This window comes from Mesocricetus auratus, unplaced genomic scaffold (genome assembly GCF_017639785.1).
Source record: "Mesocricetus auratus isolate SY011 unplaced genomic scaffold, BCM_Maur_2.0 Super-Scaffold_100004, whole genome shotgun sequence".
NCBI lineage: Eukaryota > Metazoa > Chordata > Mammalia > Rodentia > Cricetidae > Mesocricetus > Mesocricetus auratus.
In genome coordinates, this window is record NW_024429189.1 from 78607512 (window position 1) to 78631295 (window position 23784).

Sequence of the window (23784 nt, forward strand, 5' to 3'; positions counted from 1 at the left end):
GGCAAGAGCATTTTCTTTCCCATTATTTTGCCACAAAGAAGTAAACTCCATGGGAGGTTTCTTTGATACACATCATCTTCTCTAAAGTAGATTTGTGTTGCTAGGAGCAGGCATGTCTCATTGTTACAAAAAAGAAAAGGATCTATATTATTAAAACATCTTAAATGCCATATTCTGTAGATCTCTGAAGTGGTTGAAGATGACTTGTCCATCTAAATTATATCTCTGTTTGACCTTGAAAACATATCTAATATGACTACAAGTTTGATTGTAATAGGTGACTAATTGCTATCCTGTATTTATACTTATTTTCCTAAAGAGTTGGTAATAATAACTCTCAAGGGCTAAAATTTTTCATTACATTGTTGTTGAGTGAAGCCTTCCTGCCAGCATGGTTCCATAGCCACATCAGTCCCAAATAAACACACAGGAGGCTATATTAATTATAAAGCTGTTGGCCTTGCTTGTTTCTTACTGGCTAGCTCTGACTTAAGTATTTACCCCATAATTGTTAATCTAAGTATTTCTCTTACCGGAGCAAAGTTCCGGACATCTTATTTCTCTGGCAGGCTACATCGTGACTCCCTGTGTTTCTCCTACCCAGAGTCCTCCTGGACTCCTAGTCCCACCTATCTTGCTTCCCTATTGGCCAACAGTGCTTTATTGACATATACATAGGACTTCCCCAACACATTGTTAAATGAGTTGCATAGGTACAATACCTTGAACAAGATTGGAAATGTGTGTACAGTATGTTCTAACAAAAGTAATCTCAACTTTGTATCAATATACAAAAATATCTAAGCCAATGTAAAATATTTAAATCTAGTAGTTGCTTAATTTTGTTTGTTCAAAAGTAGATTCAATAATCTACCTTCTTATCCTATTTCTATATACTCCTTTTTCTTTTCAGAGTAAACTCATTAATCTACTCGTATATTCTATCATATCTACATTTCCCTTTTTATTTTCAAAACCAGAACTCTGAATCTAATATCCTTTGTTCAACTTTTTGCCTGACCATTACCAATAACAACTTGCAACCAACCCATCTAAACAATGACAAATATCCATAACCCATTGAATGACCAAAAACTACTCATCCCACTTCTTTGGAATGTGGGTATCGTATTCTTAAATTTGCTCCTGATGCCTGGGGGTGATGACATCTTTAGGAGATTCTAAAAACAAAAATTTGAGTTAATTGTCAAGTCCTGGAAGAGGTAACTATATCATTTGTTATTCAGTCTCTGCATAATAGAAAAGTGCAGGTCCTGTATCAACTCCTGGGTAGAATAGTTAGTGAGACTTGGGTTATCTCATCTAGCCACCTTAAGATTGTCAGGAGCAGTGTGCAGCCCAAGGCTAATCTTTAGGTGGTGTTTTTTCCAGCTTAGTGGTGTTGTCATAGTCCTGGTGGAATCATCATTGTGGGAACTCAGAATTCTTTTGGAGACTTCAAAGGATGCTGTTAGTCATGGTCATGGTTCACTGCAGAAAACTTAAAACATTTTAAATGTTATATGCAGCACAGCTCAGAGGTTAAAAGACCTTACTTGATTATGTACATCCAAAGCATAAAAACTTAATTCCAAATCATGCACAGGATGCTAGATGAAGCCTTTTTCTAGAATTAGTAATCTATATAACTATGAATATCATGCCAAAACTTTGAAATACACACACACACACATATATATATATATATATTAATCTTATACATTTTAAGATAATATTTATACTTTAAGAAAAGCTTACCATTTTCCATAAATGGATGCTCTCTCAGACTAGACATACAGGGGAAGGCCTAGTCCCTTCCCCAAATTATGTGACAGACTTTGATGATTCCCCCATGGAAGACCTTGCCATTTCTATAGGCAGAAGAGGTGTGGAATGGAGGTGAGTGGGGGGAGTGGGAGGATGGGAGGGAGAGGAAACTGGGATTGATATATAAAATAAAATTGTTTCTAAATTACATTATATATATATATGAAAAGCTTCAAATATTCAAAATGAAACCTCAGGATCATGAAATTAGTGACAATAAAATAGTCCCTTAATTTTTGTTTTTCTTCTGTCCCATATCAGGTGGCTCCTCTGACATGAGACAGAGATTTTGGATTGTACAAGCAGGCTTGGGTTTAGAGAAGGAGAGACCCTCACTCCAACTCCCAAGACATCTTTAATTTTTAATTGGAGTGGTACTACAAAAAGATCATTTGCATTATGTGACTATAGAGAAAAGGAGAAACAAACATTTAGGAAAATTTATGTAATGTTATCCTGTTGGATATATGATATGCTAATAAGCCAATTTATTCTTTTTCTTGTGACATTTTTTTTCTGGATTTGTCCTTTTTCTTCAGATGTCTCATTTGTCCAGTGGTCTTCAGATTCCTTAGCTGGATGCTTTCATTCTCCTGAAAAGACAAAAACAAAAACCCAATCCTAATTTTTGGAGGTTCTCCTATGGCAAGTTATATTTGATAAAATTAAAAGCATTAGTTAGTTTTAAAGTTAGTTTAGATTGAATGGCCATGCTGTTTGATTAATTATAACCTCTTCTAATCAAGAGGTATCTCTTGTTCAAATATAACCTTTATTAATTTTTATGATGTCCATAGCTTTTCTTCTCCTGTGGAAACAAAAGCAAAACCCCTTCCCCAACACAATATGTATCCTGGTTTCCATTCTGAAGTCATCACATCTTTAAAGTGTATAAAGTTGATTTAGTTTCATAGTTTTTTTCTATTATCCAATGTCTCTAAGGTATACCTATAACACGCTTTCTATTGTAATAAACAAAAAAGTGTTTCATTTTACTGCAGACATATGCTAGAGCATTGAGCATTATCAGTCTTAATTTCTACAGGTATTCCCATGATGGCCATAACTTCTAACAAAAGTGTGTTTGCAGAATCAGCCTTTTCAGAACTCAAAGTAGTTACACATTGAAATCCTGAGTAGGTATCAACGGTGTTGTGTACATATAGTAATTTTCCAAATTCTACAAAATGGAACACATCCATCTGCCAGATTTCATTCCTTTGAGTATCCTTTGGGTTACTTCCTGCTGGTAGTGGAGTTTGGTTGTATAAAGAACAAGTAGGACATTTCCTTATAATTTCCTTGTTTTGTTGCCAAGTGATGGGAAAAAAATCTTTTTCCAAACTATTTCTATGGACATGATATTTTTATGAAATTCTGAGGTGGCCAGTATATTTCCTATGAATAGTTGATCAATTTCATCATTACCTTGTTCTAGAGGGCCTGGAATCATATGTATTATGATTCCTAGTCTTATTTTTTCTTGTAACTAAATACACAATAAAGTCAATTCTGTATCTCCTGGTATGAATTCAGCAGTTTCAATACACAAAACAACTTTCTGCATATGGCAAATCAGTAACTATGTTGAGAGGCTCCAAAAAATCCATTAATACCATGAGAATAGCTTATAATACTACTTTTAGACAGAATCATAAGGGCTTTGAGCCACTCTACTTAAGTTTTCTGATTTGTAACCTACCTTTCCTGATTTATTTTCATGAGTATAGACTGTAGGGGTTCCAAATATATTTTCCATAGAATGTGAAGAAGGATCCAGTAAGTTCTCTTTATAAATTGAATTCTCTTGCTTTTTGGATATTTGTGTTTAATCTTTACCAAAAATAATGTTGCAAGCTCTTTTCTAAGTTACATTTTCTGCCCATAATTTGTCAATTTCATCATTAGTAAAAGGTAATACAATTTCTGCTGGATCTGTTCCTGTTACTTGACAAAGTCTCAATTTTCCTTTTATAATCAACTCAGAGACCTTTTCCACATACGTTTTTTAATTCTTTTACAGAGAGGATGAAGGATATGAGGATATCCATAAGGATATTATGCATAGAGACAGACCTGGGAACACACACCTCCCAATGAGATATCTCCATCAACTCCCTCCCATATATTTCAAGGATATCCCATGGAAGAGGAGATTAAAAGAGTTGGAAAGACAGAGGGGATGCAGTTTTGATTTGTTTTTCCTAATGACCAATAATATTGAATGTCTTTTCATGTATTTGTTAGCCATTTGTATTACTATTTCAAAGTATCTGTTCTGTTCTTTCCTCACTAATAGTATGGAATATGTATTATTCCTGTGTTTAAGATTTTTGCAATTTCTTTATATATTCTGGCTATTGGTCTTATTTCTTCACAAGTGTCAAAGCTTTCAATATAGTGATGATTTCCTTTGTTGTGCAGAAGTTTGTTAGATTGGTGCAATCCCTTTTGTCCATTCTTGCTATTATTTCCCAAGTTAGTAGAGTCCTGCTCAGAAACTCATTGCTTGTGCTCATACCTTAAATTGTTCTCTCCATGATTTCTCTAACAGTCTCAAAGTTTCTGAAATTATGCAAATTATACTTTATGATCAGTTATGAGTTGATTTTTATACAGAGTAGGAGAAACAGACACAAGAATCAAGTTATGGATGCCAACATGTAAATACCCCTCTCTCCCAGAAATATCTATTAAAGAAACTTTTCTTTTCTCCTGTGCATGCTTTGGAGCCTTGGTCAAGAACTTGACAACTATATCTTCTGTGTCATCTATTTTATCCCATCGTTGTACGCCTCTGTTTGATGAGAGAAACTGTTGTTTTCTACTTCATATGTATCTGTCATGTTTAAACATATATATCACTGAGGCATGGATGAATGTTAAAAATGTAGAATCTTATCAAAAGCTGAAAAGTTTTAGTCAGACTAGTGGAATCTGCTCTAGTAATCTACCACACTGCATAGCAGCCACAGATAGTGAGCTGTATATTTCAAAACTGCTATACAAATTAGATTTTAAGTTTATTTATTTACTATTACTATTATTATTGCAGTTGAGTATATGACATAACACATGTGCAAAGGACAGAAGACAAACTTCAGAAGTTAATTCTTTCCCTCTGTCATTGAATGGATTTTGGAGATCAAACCGAGGTTCTGACTCAGAAAGTGCCTTACCCCCTGTCTTAGTACCTGTTCTATTGTTGCGAAGAGAAACTATGACCGAGGAAACTATTATTAAAGAAATCATTGAACTGGGAGCTTACTTATAGTTTCAGAGGCTTAGTTCATTTTTGTCATAACAGTGAGTGTGGCAGCCTGCATGGCACTGGAACAGTACCTGAGAGCTACATCCTGACTCCCTTGCCAAGAGAGAGACTTAGAGAGCCTGGACCTAGTTTGGGATTTTAAAATCTCCAAGCCTATCCCCAGTGACACATTTCCTCCAACAAGGCCATACCCTAATCCTTCTAATCCTATCAAATAATTCCACTCCCTGGTGACTAAGCATTCAACTATATGAGCCTATGGGGTTATTCTTATTTAAACCACTATACCAACTGAGCTATCCCTGCCCCCCAATTTGGATTTTCAGTGTTCCCACCAAATGGAAACAAATTCTAGCCAGACTGTCTCTACCTCACAGCAAGACATTTAGCTGTCCTGAACACCAGACTATTATGAAACAAAGGCATCCTTTCCATTACTAACAGTATTTTGTGAGATGAGAAAAGCATAGATATAAGCAAGACAGAGTACATATGAACATATAACATAACTAGAGTCTAGCTTTGCCAGCGCTGTGCTTTATCTGAACCTGTAGTCATCACTACTGCTTTAACACCCCAAACCCAGGCATTCATGAATTATTTTTAACACTTAAAAGTCATATTATGTAGGATCTTGGTAGTCAGAGCATAGTAAATCAATTTAAGTGTAGCCCTCCATAGCCATCCTTTAGGCTGGAAGTTATTCCTATTAACTCACTTTACTCATCAAGCTGGATTTGTACACATCAATTCTGGACTGTCTCTACCTGTAACAATTACTTTTCTATTATTGTGATAAAATACCATGTTCAGAAGCAACTTAAGCAACAAAGAGTTCCTTAAGTGATGGTCCCAGAGGACTAGAGTCCATGATGTGGGGAAAGTTACCATGTCAACAGAAACAAGAAATTGAAGGATCACATATTTGGCTTCAAAGGAAGCATGGAAAACAATCAGCAAATTAGACAGAGCTATAAACTCCCAAATCTGCCACAAGTGGTGAACCTCAATAAGGTGTGCTGGAATTTTGGCTGGCTTGGTCTTGTGCAGGTCTTATGACTAACCTCAGATGCTGGGAGTTCAAAAGTGCAATAGTCATACAAAACCAGAAAACAACATTTTACAGAGCTTCTGTAGATCTTACAGCTCTTATGTTATTTCTACCTCTTCTTCTACTGTATTCTCTGAGCCTTGGTGGTGGTAGAGTTAAAATACAGATTTTCTATTTACAGCTGGGCACCAAAGTCTTGTTCTCAATGTTATCAGATATGTATCTCTTCATTTTAAGTATTATGATGTGAGAATCTTCAACTGTTAAAATATTCTGGAAACATTATATTACTGTTTGCCGTAGCAGAAAATCGAGTAAATTCGCATGCAATGTCACATTAAGAACCAAACCTGAGCCAGGCATTGGTAGCACATGCCTGTAATCCCACCACTTGGGAGGCAAAGGCAGGCAGATCTCTGTGATTTCGAGGTCAGCCTGGTCTGGTCTACAGAGTGAGTTCTAGGACAACCTCCAAAACAATACAGAGAAACCCTGTCTCGTAAAACCAAAAAAAAAAAAAAAAAAAAAGAAGAAGAAGCAGACCAGATGTGTGGTGCTGTACAAATAAACTAGGGAATCTGGTTTCCATGGTCATTTATTTCTAAATATCTTCACACCCTTTTTTCTTCTAAGATTTCCTTTTCCTATTACATGACTAGAAAGATGAACATAGTATTTGCAATTAATTTTATCTCCTTTCACTGTGCACTCCTTTAGGGAGATATACTATTTCCTGTCTTTGGGGAACTGCACCAAGAAAAAGGAAAAAGAAAAAATTATGTGAAATTCCTTCTTCAGATCACACATCCACAACTCATTACTTGTGTCACCTCAGTGTCTTAGTTGTTTGTTCTACCTTGGAATGAAAACTGACCAATGATAAGGCAAGAAGCAAAAATAGAAGAGTACAAAATACTTCTCCAAGAAGTTTTTTTATTGGAATTAGAAATATGCATGCTTCAAATGTCAATCCCAGCTCCCCCCTTCTCCCTCCCAGGCCCACCCCCATTCCCCCATCCCCAGCCCAATCCCCACATCTTTCCCCAGGGAGGGTGAGGCCCTCCTTGGGGGGATCTTCAGAGTCTGTCATTTCATCCAGGGCAGGACCTAGGCCCTTCCCCATGTGTCCAGGTTGAGAGAACATCCCTCTATTTGGAATAGCCTCCCAAAGTTCATTTGTACCCCATGATAATCACTGATCTACTACCCAAGGCCCCAGTGATTTCTGTGGCTTCTTCACTGACACTACATTCATGGAGTTTGGATAGGTCTCCTGTTGGCCTCTTAGCCATCAGTCTGGGATTCAAAACGCTCCCTCTTGTCCAGTCAGCTGTCTTTGTGGGCTTCACCAGCACGGTCTTGACCCCTTTGCTCATCACTCCTCCATCTCTGTCACTGGGTTCCTGCGGGTCAGTTCGGTGTTTAGCTGTGAGTATCTGTCTCTGCTTCCATCAGTCACTGTATGAAGGTTCTAGGATGTCATATAAGAAAGTCATGAACCTTATCATTAGGTAGGGGCTATTAATGTAGTCTCTCCGCTATGACTTAATTTTCCAGTTGTTGTTATCTTTGTAGATCTCTGGAAATCTCACTGGTGTCAGATCTCTCCTCAAAGCTATAATGACTCCAACTATTATGGTATCTCTCATCCTTTTCTCCTCTATTCTTACCCCAACTCAACCTTCCTGTTCCCCCATGTCTTCTTCTACACTCCTCTGAAGACAACTTTTCCCAGTGCTCTGACTAGTGTTTTTGGTTTTTTTTATTTTGTTTTCTTTTCTTTTTTACTTTTTTATGGTGTGTTTTCTGTCTTATGACAGAAATGACTGCTTATCACTTGCAATCTGTTGTTATGGAAAAGCTATAGAAAAAGAAAGAATAATTAAAATTCCCATATATTAGTACACTGATTCTTAACTTTCACTTCCTCAATATACCAATCTAGCATCTCTTTGCCTTTGTTTTTCTTGCCATAAGGTTGCTGATTTTGCATTTTCTAGAATATGAGAACTGTCTTGACTTTGTTACATTTTGGTCATCACTGAAAATTACTGGGCTAAAAATGGGTATGACAAAACATGTGTAAGTTCTCTTTATTGTTTCTATCTCCTTGTTGAATTCTTTTCTCAAGTCATGGATTGTTTTCAGCATTTCCATCAAACTTATGTTCATGTTTTCTTGGCTGTAACTTGAGCATTCATTCTTCTTAAGCTCTTCCTCCATAATTTCATTATCTGTTTCTTTGCATTTTCTGTAAACCCTTGTATTCTTTGTTGAAGTTTGTGGCTATTCTCTTAAAATCTGTGACCTGGAGTTCATCTATGTAGTTTTCATTGGCAAATATTTCTATAGAACTGGTAAGTTTTAGGAGGAGATACTCTCTCAACATTTTATATTTTTTTGTATTTTTGCAATGTGAATTAGGCATGTGAAGTTCTTTTGTTAGTTGTGTGCCTGACATGGACAGAGGCTGAGGCAAAATAGAGGATATGTGGGTGGTCTAGGTCTTGAGGGTGGCAGTGGCTATGGTTGAATGGAAGTCAGGTAGATAGATGGGACCAGGATAGTGTCCAGGGTGTGCATCCTGACCCAAACCTGGGTGTGAAGGTAGATATGACTGGAAGGAGGCTTAGATTTGGCATCACATGGGCTGTGGGTTCGGACACAGGTGGAGTTGGTCTTGGCCAAAGCTTAGAGTTTGACTTCAGAACAGGTGGCTAGAATAGGCCAGGGCACTTGATGTAAGACCTTGGGTATATCTGGAAAGTAGAAGAGATCAGGAAGGGAGTATTGAGACTCACTGAACTAGATCTTGGAAAAGAATACATAGGGTATAACTGGGTGAGGAAGTTGGACATGATGTGTCTACCTAGAAATGTTAAAATGAAAGATGATGACTTATAATATGCATTTGAAAAAAACTTTGATGAGACATGGAATTTTTTAAAGATAAAATGAAAAAAACTACCCATCATTATTAGAAGTAAGTAGTTCCAATGTCAGGTGATAATTATCATCTTAGTGAGTATATAAATAGCTTGGAAAAAGCAATAAACTGATAATCTTGAAATAAAAGTAAAAAACTTGAGCTGTAAATGTAGTATAATTGCTACATATTTGTACACACTATCTGAATTAATATAGCTTTATTTTATTGAATCTTTCTTCTTTGAATGTATAAGAGCATTTTATGAGCATAATAACACTTATTAATTATGCACACCAGTGATGCCATTTCAAAAATATCTCATGCAGGGCAATTATTATTTAAATAAAGATATCTTTATGTTATTTATGAAATATTTCTAAAAGTTAATAATGTTTTGAAAACTCTCTTTATTGCTGCCTTCATTTCTTTATTCCTGAATGTGTAGATGACTGGATTTAGAAAAGGAGTAAAAACTGCATCAAAAAGAGCAAGAAATTTGTCTATTTGGGAGTCAGGGTGTGGCCATGTATAAACAAACAGTGTGGGACCAAAGAATAAAAACACAACAGTGATGTGAGCTGAGAGAGTGGAGAGTGCTTTGGATGAACCACCTGAAGAATGTTTGCAGACTCTGAACAGGATGAAGATATAAGAAATGAGAAGCAACAAGAAAGAGCCAACACATATGAACCCACTGTTGACAGTGACCATGAACTGCAGTTTGTAAGTGTCTGTACAGGCCAATCTGAGAAGTCTAGGAAGGTCACAGTAAAAGCTGTCAAATACATTAGGGCCACAAAAAGGTAAGTCAGCAATAAAAGCCAGCTGGAACAATGATTGGCTAATGCCAAGACCCCAAGATGCAGCCAGGAACAAGGCACACATTCGTGGGCTCATGATGCTATGGTAGTGCAGAGGCTTACATATGGCCACAAATCTGTCAAATGCCATAGCCACAAGCAGCACCATCTCCACACCACCAACAACATGAATAAAGAAGATCTGAGTGATACAGCCTCCAAAGGAGATGACTTTGTGCTTTCTAAACAAATCATAAACCATCTTGGGGGAAGTAACAGAACAGGCTGCCAAGTCAATGAAGGAGAGACATGCCAGAAGGAAGTACATGGGGGAGTGTAAATGAGGGTCAATGGCCACTGAGAATACAATGAGGGTGTTTCCGGTCATGCTTAGCACATAGAGAATAGAGGCAAGCACAAGGAGGAAGAGCTGAATCTCCCATGAGTGGGTGAGTCCCAGAAACACAAACTCAGACACCACTGAGTAGTTCCCTCCATCCATTGATTCAGTCAGCTGATCTGCAGATGCACTTGAGAACTAAGAAAATGGGTAATAAAGTAGAATTATTAGGGGTTATAGTAATTTAATTATTCATTTGTATTATAAGCAGAACTACTTAATAAAATTCATCACATGGACTGAATAATAATGACACTAATGATGATGAGGATACTGCAATAATAACAGCATAATTCAAGCTTCATTAAATAAACTACTAGCAAAGCATCTAAGCCTAAAATAAATGAAGAACTTAAAACTAAAATTTTCACAGATGTCTATACGAATAAATGGATTATGCAAGCAGGAAATTACACTTGTTTACAAATACAAAAGAATGCATAGGAAATTTACTTTTTTCCAAAGGTACATAAGGCCACAGTGTTACATTTGGCCATGCCATACCACCTCATTTTTTACTTCATTCCGGTTTTCATATTTTACACAAAGAGACTGATTAAAGGGAAACATTAACTTAAAAATTAATCTCTATCCAGAAGTGAGAACTATATAATACTTAAGCTGGAATTGAATTCAAAAGTAATAGGCTAATTCATAAGATTTAGTTTGAGACTAAATAAATGAAATTTATATAATATACAAAGAGGAATGACTTTATCGAAGGTAGAATGTACATTCTTTGTCATGTTGACCAGGCTCTTTCTTCTTCTAAATCATCTCTTTTTTTTAACGTGGTTTTAAAAATAGGACGATCCTGACCACTTGAAATATACAGTTTAGTGATATCAAATATCTCATTTTATTACAAAATAGATATTCCAAACTTCATCATACAACTTTGAAATGTTATATCTATGAAACAACTCTACAGCATAACTCTTAAGACCCTTCTCTGGTTTCTGGTAACCATTCTATTTTCTGTGCCTGTCAATTTGACAACTTCATACGTATTGTACATTTGGAATCACATGGGACTTTTCTTTCTGTCGCTGGTTTGTCAATCTTAGTATAATCTACTTTAGTCTAGTCCATCAAGTCTTTTTCCATCTGTTTCCAAGTTCCATCAAGATTATACAGTGCCTCTACTGATCATAACACCTCATGGATTATTCTGGAGCCTATGCCTCATCCTGCAAGATTTTCTCTAGGCCTAAGAAATACACAAATATTTAAAATTTCACACTATCTTCTGTTAATATATATGACTATGTGGCTACCTGGTGGCGCACGCCTTTAATCCCAGCACTCGGGAGGCAGAGGCAGGCAGATTGCTGTGAGTTAGAGACCAGCCTGGACTACCAAGCGAGTTCCAGGACAGCCTCCAAAGCCACAGAGAAACCCTGTCTCGAAAAACCAAAAAAAAAAAAAAACAAAAAACAAAAAAAAAGCAAAATACATCTGAAAACCCATTCAGTTTGTATACATTTCCTAACACATTGGTAGCTAGTGCTTGTAAAGGAGGACTTGTGAAGTTTTATTATTTAACCATTCCTTTTTATCTGCTCAGTATTATCTTCCTTTAAAACATTTATACTTTTCTTTATTAAATCCTGATCTTGTATTTTATAACATCATCTTTATAATGTCTGACAGGTATCTTCTATGTGCAAAGCTTAAACTTTTTAACTCATTTTTTGATTTAACAAATGCAGATTATTAAGGAATTTAGGAAAGAACCAAAGCCTCTTTTCTTAGCACTGATCATACATACCTAAAGCTGATGCTGAAGGATTTGCACCTTTTAATTTTTACTATATATGAATTTGAGAGGAGAAAAAAATAATGTGATGAAAGTTAGTTCATGTATTTGTCCAATTAAATTCATAACTTATTAACAGTAGTGTTGATTCTTAAAAAGTTTGCCTTAAAAGACACTGCGATGGAGAATAGATTTTTCTGACACCTTTCAATTCTTGACACAGCTTCAGAAAGTGATGACATCATCTTAATTTACCTCATTGCCTCAAGCATTCCAGAAGCTCTCATCATTTCTTGATGACAATTTTAAATTATGATCTCTCAACCAAGTCTTTACATAGTCAATTAAGGCACATAGTTTTGCTCTCACCTCCTGAACCCACAGTCCACATTCTGCAAAACCATATATTCTGCTTTCAAATTCTCAGAAATATGAGAGCCCATGCTGGGAGAAGGGATTTCACGAGCTGACCTGTGTGGCAAGAACAAAATGACCAGCCTGGAAAGAAGGAAATATGGATAAACAACTGATGCACTGATAAGAGGACTAGGAATGTTCTACTGATAAAAGGAAACCAAGGCTTTGTGTGGGAAAATAAAGGCACTGAGTAGACACCTAGGGTTATTTCACTATGGCCTTACCATTATTCGCTTGAAAAATTCTGAGACTTGAAATTAAAAACTGAATTTCTCATATTCACACTATTACCAGAACTAGGAACTGGAAACCAGGACCCTGGGTTCTTGATCTACAGACTGCATATCCTGTAGAAAGAAGAACCAAACTCAAAATTTAAATGTAATTTAAGGATCAAAACTAACAACTCACATATTGACCCAAATTTTCTGTTATGTGCACTGACATTGTTTGCTTAATATTATGATTAATTTAAATAATAACTATGACTAATAAATGTGAATAAATTCTAATAATGAATGAAACTATTTGTTACTGCCATACATCATTTTTATTCATTACTTTAGTGCCCATTCCAAAAAAAATCACAATAGTAAAAAAAATACTTAAAGGCATATTTGTTATTGGAATGTCTTTTCTGCCTCCACATTTTTATTCTTCTCAAAAGTACTTTAAATTTTTATCTCACCACAATCAACATAGCTGTCATGGGGAAGACAAACAAAATAAATGCTGACTGAAATGCATGGGGAAAGGAACCCTTAGTCACTAGTGTGAAAAAGGAAAACACTCCATATACTACACAAATAAGTATGCAAGCTCCTCACAAAGTTAAAACTATGACTTCTATATATTCTGGTTTATACCTACAGAGAAAAATAATGCCATACTAAAAAGAAACTTGAATACCTATGGGTATTGGGTCACTATTTATAATAAGCAAATGGAATATATTAAGTATACATAATTGACTTTTACTGGGGGATAAATAAGGAAAATTGATGAAACTGGGCTCATTTTGACAAACAAAAACAGACACACAAGGATAAATACTGTCTATTACATATATGAGCTAGGACATAGAGCTAAAATAAGAAATAATTAAGGGCACAGGAGAAGATTATAAAAGGAATATAGGAAGTTCCTAATAAAGAGTACTAGATACTGAAGAGAAATGTAAATAAATCCTCAAGCTTCATTTGAAAAAAGTTTCATGAAAAAGACAAGCTTGGATTTGTCCAAGAAACATTATGCTTTCCCTGCCCCTGTGTTTTTCTGTGTCCAGACGCACAGACCTAGACTCCTCGTTCCTCTTTTGTGAGCAATAGCATCTCATCCTATTTGCAGCTTTAATACCAGCTGTCTCCTCTAGCAAGCTTGAAACTATGCTGACTTTTTGTCACCTGGCCTTCAAACATGTGATGGAAACATCTGTGCCATGCCACTTTTTCCACCCTGTGTAGCATCAAAACTCTGCATAATAAACTCTTCTCTTCTTTGGAAACTCTAAAAGAAACCAAAGAGTACTAGAAAGGGTAAATATAGTTAACATACTTTATAAGAATCAATAGAAATTTCATAATGGAACATTTTGTAAAATTAATAAATGATAACAAAATATCAATGAAAATTCACATTGCTTTTCTTAACCATACCATCTCAGAACAGTCAGTATTTTGCCTACCATCTGTAGGTGCGTAACTCAGTAAACCAGATGGAAAAGCATAAATTGCACATATAGCAACTGTAATGCATAGTAGTAGACAACATATGATACACAGGGACAACATATGATACACAGAAAGTAGAGGAAATTACATTTTATATGTACAAAAATAAGCATGAAATAACTTAGGTTATCTATAAGATACAATGGATTTAGGGGGAAAGTGGTCTATGACGAAATATGAGTGATAAATAATAAAATAAAAAGCACTTGATCTACAATATAATCTTTACTCTGATGCTCTTCATATTTCATTTCTGACACTCCCAGTACACAATGGGCATGAAAGTCAGTAAATAGAGTAAAATAGTATTAATAACACCTTCTCTTCTCTCTTCCATGTCTTCTAATAGTTTTATAAATAGAAATTTTTCTCCTCTCAAGATTGCTACTAATCACAACTAGTAGTCTACTCAGAAGGATTTGGTTCTATACAAAACAACAAAACATATCTTGCATAGGCATAGGAGAAATATTTCTTATGTAAATACACAGTGTTTAAGCAACAATCTGAGAAGTGAGAAGTAATGAGGAAAAGGTAGAAAGTGGAGGGGAAAAGTGATAATGAGAGAGAGACAGAGACAGAGATTCAATGGTAAAGCCAGAATTTCAATTAACAGTGAGTATTATCATAAGTAAATAGGAAGATCTGATTACAACTTCCAATCAAACTATCTGGAACTACTCCTATCTCTGAGGTTAGGGAATAAAGGCATTGTTCTTTCCAGTACCTGGATTTCCAGTACTCACAATTTGTCTAATTACCAACATCATGAGTATAAAAATTGCTCCTTTCATGCTGAACTATAGCTCTTCACAGTTGATGGCTTCTAGAGAGGGGGTAGGGAAGGACTCTGTTTGCTTTAAGGGGCTAGTCACTGGGAGTCTGACCATGCTTCAAAGAGTATATGAGCATATGGGCAACACAAATTGCCTTGGTGGTTTTTAATTTTCCTTTTATTTTATTTCTTTCTTTTATTACTGGGGTTGGCGAGGACACAGGTATGGGAGGATGGACCTGGGAAGAATGGGAAGCAAGTGTGATCCTAGTGCACTGTACGAACTTTCCAAATAGATAATAAACATATTATGTTGGGAAAAATTACTCCTTCATAGTTAACAGATATGTAAATTGCCCAATTGTCATGTGTATTTAAAAAGCCCAGTGTGTAGTTAACAGAAGACTCTGTAATAGTATAACAGACAAGTTCACTTAATATATGCAAAATTTGACTATCCAGACACCCCTCATAAATTTCTACTTCTCTTCTCAAATACATCCAACAAAAGAAACTTTAGGGTAGTTGTTTTTTATTAAAATACAGTAATGAGTGTCATGAATTTTTAACTCTCCCCAGATTTTCAATTTTTCTCCACTTGCTCTCTAAGCATGACAAATTATTTATGGGATTTTTGAAAAATACATACAGGACACATTATATCACATCCAACTATCACTTACTATTTTTACACATAGCCACAGACAAATGGAAAGCACACATACAATTTATACAAATGTAGCAACTAATAAAGGATGCAGAGGCCAAAACAAAGCAAATGTGAACTTATTTCTTTTTATTCTTATTCCAGAGCATCGTTTTATTAGATTATTTTATTGTTAAGGTGTATTTGCTGAAGGCACCCTCTTTATTAAGTGCTTTAAAAAGTTTCTATTAACTTGTATGTGAACAGGGATAGCACAGTAAATGTTGCGGATGCACCATAGACTCCATAATGCCTAAGTAAAGCACAAGGACACACCTGCAGCTGGATGATCAGAGATCAGAATTTCGAAAATGTGGTGTTGAACAACACTTTAAAGTTGAAAAATATGAAAATATTTAAGATAAAGCTTGAGAAATCTTCTCAAGAGGATGACACATATCAAAAATGACAGTCCACTTCAAGACACTCTGGGATAATGATGAGAATGTAGGTTGAAGTAAGCCTAGAATTATTTAGAACACTGGAAAACAAATGTACAAACAGCTGAATAGTGTTGCCTGGGCTTAGACTTTAAGATGACTGAGCACTGCTAATGAATATATTCAAGACAGTGAACACAGACTTTTGAGAAAGGAACTAATGAGATCAGTGTCCAAGGGGGATGATCTGCTTATCAATATGGTACATAAACTCTAAGGACACACAAAAAAATGGTTATCACTTGATCTGCTTATCAATACAGTACATAAACTCTAAGGACAAAATAAAAGGTAGTTACACCAGTTTCACAGGAATAAAGTGATTACATGAACAGAAAATCTTCATTACACAACCAATACTATCTCCATCCCTAAAGCATAGAAACTTCTATTCTCTACTATTGCTGCTATTCTTGCCTTACCTACCTTTTTTTATAAAGAAACAAAAACAACAGTGTCATTACAAACCGAGGTTCCATCTGTCCAAAAATATCAACCAGGCTCTTTGAAGAATATTGTAGACAAAAATACATTTGTTAGTATGGAAGCTAACTGTAGATCTAGAAGGAAGTGACCAAGTAGTGCTGCAGAGATCTGGGATTGTCTGAGATACTGAAATCACATGGCCTGGAGAACTATCCCACAGGAACATTTGTATTTTCCCATGGTAGCCAAGTAGAGAAGCTGTTAATAGGGGAAAGAGATTTGTAAATCCCTATGAGGAGACATGTCGCTATTTAGAAATATTTTTTCTTTTTTTTTAATTTTATATTCCAGTTTAAATTTAGATAAGAAACAAGGCTGCTTCACAAGTCAGTTCCAGGTCCCTCTCCCATTCCCTCCCTTCCTTCCGTGCCCTCCCCCCCCCCGTTATCCCCTCATTTCTCCAGGGAGGGTGAGGCCCTCCATGGGGGTATGCATAGTGTGTCATTTCATATAGGGCAGGGCCTAGACCCTTCCCCAAGAGTTCAGGGTGAGAGTGCACCTCACATTGTTCTATGGGAGTCCAAAGTCCATGTGTATACTTGGGATGGGTACTGATCTGCTGCCCAATGCTCAATAGATTACCTAGGCCTCTTCAGTGACACCCAGATTCAGGGGGTCTTGATCAGTCCCATGCTGGCTTCCCAGGCTAATGCCTGGGATTCAAGAGTTAACCTTTGTCTGGTCAGCTGTTTCTGGGGGTTAAACCAGCCCAGTCTTAATCCCTTTGATCATCAGTCCTCCCTCTCTGTTACTGGCTTTCTTGAGTTCAGCTCAGTACTTAACCGAGGGAGTCTGCCTCTTCTTCGATCAGCCACTAAATAAAGTTTCTTTTTCCCAGACTCTCTGGCCATAGGATTGTAGGCTGGCACTCCCCAGATCTATGTCTAAAATCCATATATGAGAGAGTACATGCCATGTTTCTCTTTTTGTGACTGGGTTACCTCACTCAGGATGGTTTCTTCTAGTGTCATCCATTTGCCTGCGAATCTCATGATTCCATTATTTTTTTCTGCTGAATAGTACTCCATTGTGTAGATGTACCACATTTTCTCTATCCACTCTTCAGGTGAGGGACATCTAGGTTGCTTCCAAGTTCTGGCAATTACAAATAAAGCTGCTATGAACATAGTGGAACAGACATCTTTGTTGTATGAATGGGCATCTTTTGGATATATGCCTAAGAGTGGAGTTATTTCTTCACTTGTTAGTAGTTTTCTTTTTTTACTCTTGGGGATTTTCATATATATCTACCATGTAATGTATTCAGCCACATTTAAAACTTTCAATTCCTTCAAGGTTCACTTCAACACATGCCTCTCCAAAATTTATGTTATTTTCTTTTTTAAATTAACCATTGAATCCACCTAATGTTTCCCATATGTTCCAGTATTATGCAGTGGAGGTGATCACAGTCTCAAAGAAGAATTCTCCCTTACCTAGCAGCTATCAACTATCCATAACTCCCTTGTTAGTGGTAGAGAGTTGTGAGTATCTCTTACTTTCAGGCTAGAATTTTGACTGACTTGATCTTATGTAGATTTGGTGAAGGTAATCACAGACTCTAGAGTTCATTAATGTAGCAGCTATGTCAAGTCCACAGCATTCCTCCCTATCCTCTATCTCTTACATTCTTTCTGCTCTCACTTTCATGATATTTTGTGAGCCTCAGCTACAGAAGCACCCGCTACATGGCAACACACAGACACTATACTTTCCTAAGATCCAGAGAGAGCAACTGAATCAAGGGATAGAATACTCACCCAACCAAGAAAAGAACAGATATCAATACCTATAATTTCAAACCCAGATGCTAGAATCCAAAGCAAAAACCAGTATCATTAACACACAAGACAATATGTTTTTTTACTAGAACTCAGAAGCCCTGCTATCGTAGGCTCTGAGAAATGCAATATAGCTGAAGCACAAAACAAGAACTTCAAAAAAGCTATTATGAACATGTTCATGGACTTCTAAAGGGATATAAATAAATCCATTAATAAAGCCTGTGAATATACAAATAAAGTTAAATAAAATGATGAATAAAAGTGGGAATAGAATCAATAAAGATAACCAAAGCTGAAAGAAAACTGAAAATGAAAATTCTATGAAGTCAAACAAAAACCTCAGAGGTAAGGCTCATCACAGAGTACAAGAGATGGAAGACAGAATCTCAGGCATTGAAGACAGGATGCAAGAAATTGATATATAAATCAAAGAAAATATTAAATCTTAAAAAAGGAGCAAGACATGCAGAAAATATGAGACCCTGTAAATAGGCCAACTATAGTAATAATAGGAATTGGTAAAGGAGAAGAAACCAGGTCATATACACAAAAAATATTTTCAACAAAATCATGAAATAAAAGTTTCCTGAACCTAAAGAAAAAGATACTTTTCAACGTATAAGAAGCATATGGAAAACCAAATAGACTAGAATAGAAAAGAAAGTCCCTTTGACATTTAATAATCAAAACACTAAATATACAGAAGAAAGAAAGATTATTAAAAACAGCAAGATGGAAAGACCAAGTAAGACAAAACAGCAGCCCACAGAATGGCAAAAGACGTTCACCAACTCCACATCTGACAGAGGATTTACCTCCAAAACTTACAAAGATCTCAAGAAGCAAGTCTCCAAAACACCAAAGGATCCAATTAAAAAGTGGGGTACAGAACTACACAGAGATTCTCAATAGAAGAGTTTAAATGGCTGATAGACATTTAAGAAAGTGCTCAACATCCTTAGCCATCAGGCAAATGCAAACCAAAACAATTCTGAGATACCATTTTACACTGACCTGCCCTAGATTAAATGACTATGGATTCCCCCTGTGGAAGGCCTCACCCTTGCTGGGGAAAGAGGTAGGTACTTGGGGAGGGGCATGAGGGGTTGGTGGGAGAGTGTGGGAGGAAGGGAGGGAGAGGGAGAGGTAGCTGGGAATGACATGTGAAGCAACCTTGTTTTTAATTTAAATTTACAAATAAAATAATTAAAAAAACACCAGTGACAGTTTGTGCTGGAGAGGATGTGGAGAAAGAGGAACACTCCTCCACTGCTGGTGGGAGTGCCAACTCATACAGTCATTTTGGAAATCAGTATGGAGATTCCATGGGAATCAGTCTACCACAAGATCCAGTAATTCCACTCTTAGGCATATATCCAAAAGATGTGCATTCATACAACAAGGATGTCTGTTCCACTATGTTCATAGCAGCATTATTTGTTATAGTCTGAACCTGGAAGCAACCTAGATGCCCTTCAACTGAAGAGTGGATAGATAAAATGTGGTACATTTAAATAATGGATTACTACTCAGTGGAAAAAAAAAAACAATGGAATCTTGAAATTTGCAGGCAAATGAATGGCACTAGATGAAACCATCCTGAGTGAGGTAACCAGTCACAAAAAGACAGACATGGTATGTACTCATTCATATATGGATTTTATACCTGGAACAGGGGAATGTCAATGTACAACCCCACTGACAGAGAGTCTGGGAAACAAGAGGACCTTAAGAGAGATATGCATTGTTCCCCTGGATAAGGGGAATGGGTACATGGTCTCCTGAGAGGATTGCAAGCATGGGGGCAGGGGAGAGGGTTCTTGGAGAAAGACAGTGGAAGAAGAGGAGAGAGGACGACATGGGGGATCAGGAAATTTGAGTCAGTGGAAGACTATTCAGAGGAGAGAAGGATGAGATACCATAATAGAGGGAGCCATTATAGGTTTGAAGAGAGATCGGGCACTAGTGAGATTTTCAGAGATCTACAAGGATGACACCAACTGGCAAACTAAGCAATAGTGGGAAGGCTACCTTAAATGCCCTTTCCTGATAATGAGTTTGACGACTACCTTATATGCCATCCTAGAGCCTTCATCCAGTGGCTGATGGAAGCAGAGGCAGACACCCACAGCTAAACACTGGACTGAACTCCTGGAACCCAGTTGCAGAGAGGGAGGAGTGATGAGCAAAGGGGTCAAGACTGGGCTGGTGAAACCCTCAGAAACAGCTGACCTGAACGAGGGGGGAGCTCATGGACCCCAGACTGATGGCTGAGAGGCCAGCATGGGACTGATCCAGACCCCCTGAATTTGGGTGTCAGTGAGGAGGCCTTTGCAATCTATGGGGCCTCAGGTAGTACATCAGTATTTATCCCTGGCACAGGACTGAACTTTGGGAGCCCATTCCACATGGAGGGATGCTCTCTCAGCCTGGACACATTAGGGCCTAGGCCTAGGCCCTGCCCTGGATGATATGACAGACTTTTAATATTCCCCATGGAGGGACTCACCCTCCCTGGAGAGCTTAGTGGGAACTGGATGGGTTGCTGGAGGGGGAGGAGGTGAGGGAGCAGGAGTTGGGATTGACATGTGGACCAAGCTTGTTTCTAATTTAAATAAAAAACAAAAAAATTTAAAAAGACACAGACTGGATTAGAAAACAGGATCCCTCCTTCTGCTATGCCCTGACCCACAGGGACAAGTCATCCTGTGCTATCCGGGGGGGCGGGGGGAGACAAATAAGGGACGGGAGACACAAGAAATGGGAGCAAGATAAACTGGCTGATTAAGCTCTGTTTATAAGGATTTCGTACAAGCTTATATAGTGCAAGGTGGCATGGGAAGAGGGAAAAGAATCCAAGAGGTTGTTAGACAGGAGGCACTGAGGGAATGGGGCAGGGACTGTCAGAAGCAGGAAACATTTTATAAGTGATGAGCAGGAGATTTCACCAGGGAGTGCAGGTGTTAAGGATGCATTGTTAAGCTATGGGTTATCTCTATCAAGCCAGGCTCATCTATTGGAAGGTGCCTGAGTTCTGGGAAGTGGCCTTGGGCTGAGAAATAGAGATTTACTGAGACCTGACTGCTATATCCAGAACCATTCCTCACCACCAAGGATACCAAGGATAGAGATTATCTGAAGTTAATAGGAAGGAAAAAGATATTTCAAGAAAATGGACCCAAGAAACAAGATGTAACCATTTTAATACGTGACAAAATAGATTTCAAGGAAAAACTAATCAAAAGAGATAGGGAAATACACAATATAGTCATCAAAAGAAACTCCAACAATAATATTGTAATTCTAAACATTTATTCACCAAATACAAGAGCACCCTTGTTTGTGAAAGAAGCATTGGTACCGCTAAGGTGACATATTGACCCTCACATATGGATAATGGGGGTTTTCAATACCCCACTCTTGCCAAAGGATAGGTCATCCAAACAGAAACTAAACAAAGACATGCTGGAGCTAGATGACTTCATGAATGAAATGGATCTAACATATTTAGAGAATGTTTTCTAAAACACAGAAGAAAACACTTCTGCTCAGAGGCTCTTAGAACTTTCTCCAAAATTGACTACATATTTGGATATAAATCAAGATGGCAGATACAACAAAATTGGAAAAGCACCCTGCAGATTATCTGACCACAGATTAAGCTGGATATCAAGAACAAGAGAAAGTATACAAACTCCTAGAATCTAATCTACTTATTACTGAATGAAAAGTAATTCAAGACAGAAGTTAAGGAAATTAAAAAGTTTATAATTGATTGAAAATTAAAACACAACATACCCAAACCTTTGGGAAACATTGAAGGTGGTTCTAAAAGGCAAGTTAAGAGCACTAAGTACCTGCAGTAAGTAATGGAGGGGATCATGTGGGAGTGGGAGTGGAGATGGCGTTGAGGGAAGGAATAGAGGGAGACAATTAGAACTGAGGGTCATTTGAGAGGCGGTATGGAAATCTAGTGCAGATCAGTACCCATCCCAAGTATACACACGGACTTTGGACTCCAATAGAACAATGTGAGGTGCACTCTCACCCAGAACTCTTGGGAAAGGGTCTAGGCCCTGCCCTATATGAAATGACACACTATGGACACCCCCATGGAGGGCCTCACCCTCCCTGGAGAAATGAGAGGATAACGGGGGGGGAGGGCACGGGAGGAAGGGAGGGAATGGGAGAGGGACCTGGAACTGACTTGTGAAGCAACCTTGATTCTTATCTAAATTTAAGCTGGAAAATAAAATTTAAAAAAAAGTTGCATATGGACATGGGGGGAGATAAGTATTAAAGTCTCTCCATGAAATATATTTTCTCAGACAGCAAAACTGCTTATCTAAGATGCAAAGATCACACAACTATGAACAGTTGACTTTTTATATAGAAAGAAGTCATTTTATATTGATTTTTATTTAAATTGAAAATGTTATTCTACATACCAATCCCTGTTCTGTCTCTCTCATGTCCTCCCACTCTCCCCTACATCTCCCCATCCCACCACGGCCACACATTCCTCAAAAAAGTGAGGTCTTTCATGGGGATCATCACATTATTTGGGACAGCATCGAGGAACAGATAATTATGGGTGAATGGGATAGGGGATTAAATTGGAAGAACCGAGTTAGGAGGAGGAGATAACAAGAAGATGAGGGAAGGAATATGGGAGAGAGAGTTAAAGCTAAGATCCATTTGAAGGGTATTGCGAAAACCTACTACAGTAGAAACTTTGTAAAATATATGCATACATGAAGGGAACCTAAATGAAATTGCCAAAAATGGGGAGGCATATATCCAAATGGACAACTTTTGTCATTAGATGAAGCTTCCAGTACCAAGATTGGGTTACATCTAATTGAGTGGTTGGTCAAAAGTGTAGGGTGGGAAACTTCCGTTCAACCCAGGCTGTTGTCAATACTATAGGTTGCTCTCCACAAACTGATGGCAAGCCCAATAGCTGAAGGAAACACATACACACTCACTGAACATAGAGAAGTCCAGAATGTACCTACAAAGAGTTTTTACCCTTATATGCTGACATTCTTGGTAGAGGAAGTTACGCTACACACTACCAAAACAAGAACATAAACACTAATACATCCACAACCCCATTAATCTATGGTGGTGTCCTGCCTGCAAGATATGATGCTGCGTAGTTGCCATAAACCTTGTGGGACCAACCAATATCTGATTTGACTTACAGCACATTCTATGAGATTTACCACATACATGACACTACTTGCCAAGAACCTGAGACTAGACAGACTAAGGAACCATGGTAAAATCAAATACTGCTGTTAATAACAAAGCAAATAAACAAATGAAAATAAAAAAAAGAAATGTGAAAAATATGAAGAGCATTCTAAAGGCGTCTCTAAATAGTGGGGGAGGTGGAATCTCAAC

At 37.3% G+C, this 23784-nt stretch overlaps 1 protein-coding gene across 1 annotated transcript; it reads right to left on the reverse strand.

Annotated features, from left to right (window-relative positions):
• Nucleotides 1–9441: 9441 nt before the first annotated feature.
• Nucleotides 9442–10386, reverse strand: LOC101832242 (olfactory receptor 4F3/4F16/4F29-like). Its single transcript, XM_005064793.3, has one exon. It carries the CDS (start codon nucleotides 10378–10380, stop codon nucleotides 9442–9444), a length of 939 nt encoding a protein of 312 aa, XP_005064850.1. The 5' UTR covers nucleotides 10381–10386.
• Nucleotides 10387–23784: the final 13398 nt, after the last annotated feature.

What these genes read in the sequence shown, in the direction of transcription:
- LOC101832242 (XM_005064793.3), bottom strand. Translation starts at nt 10,380, where the DNA reads ATGGATGGAGGGAACTACTCAGTGGTGTCTGAGTTTGTGTTTCTGGGA.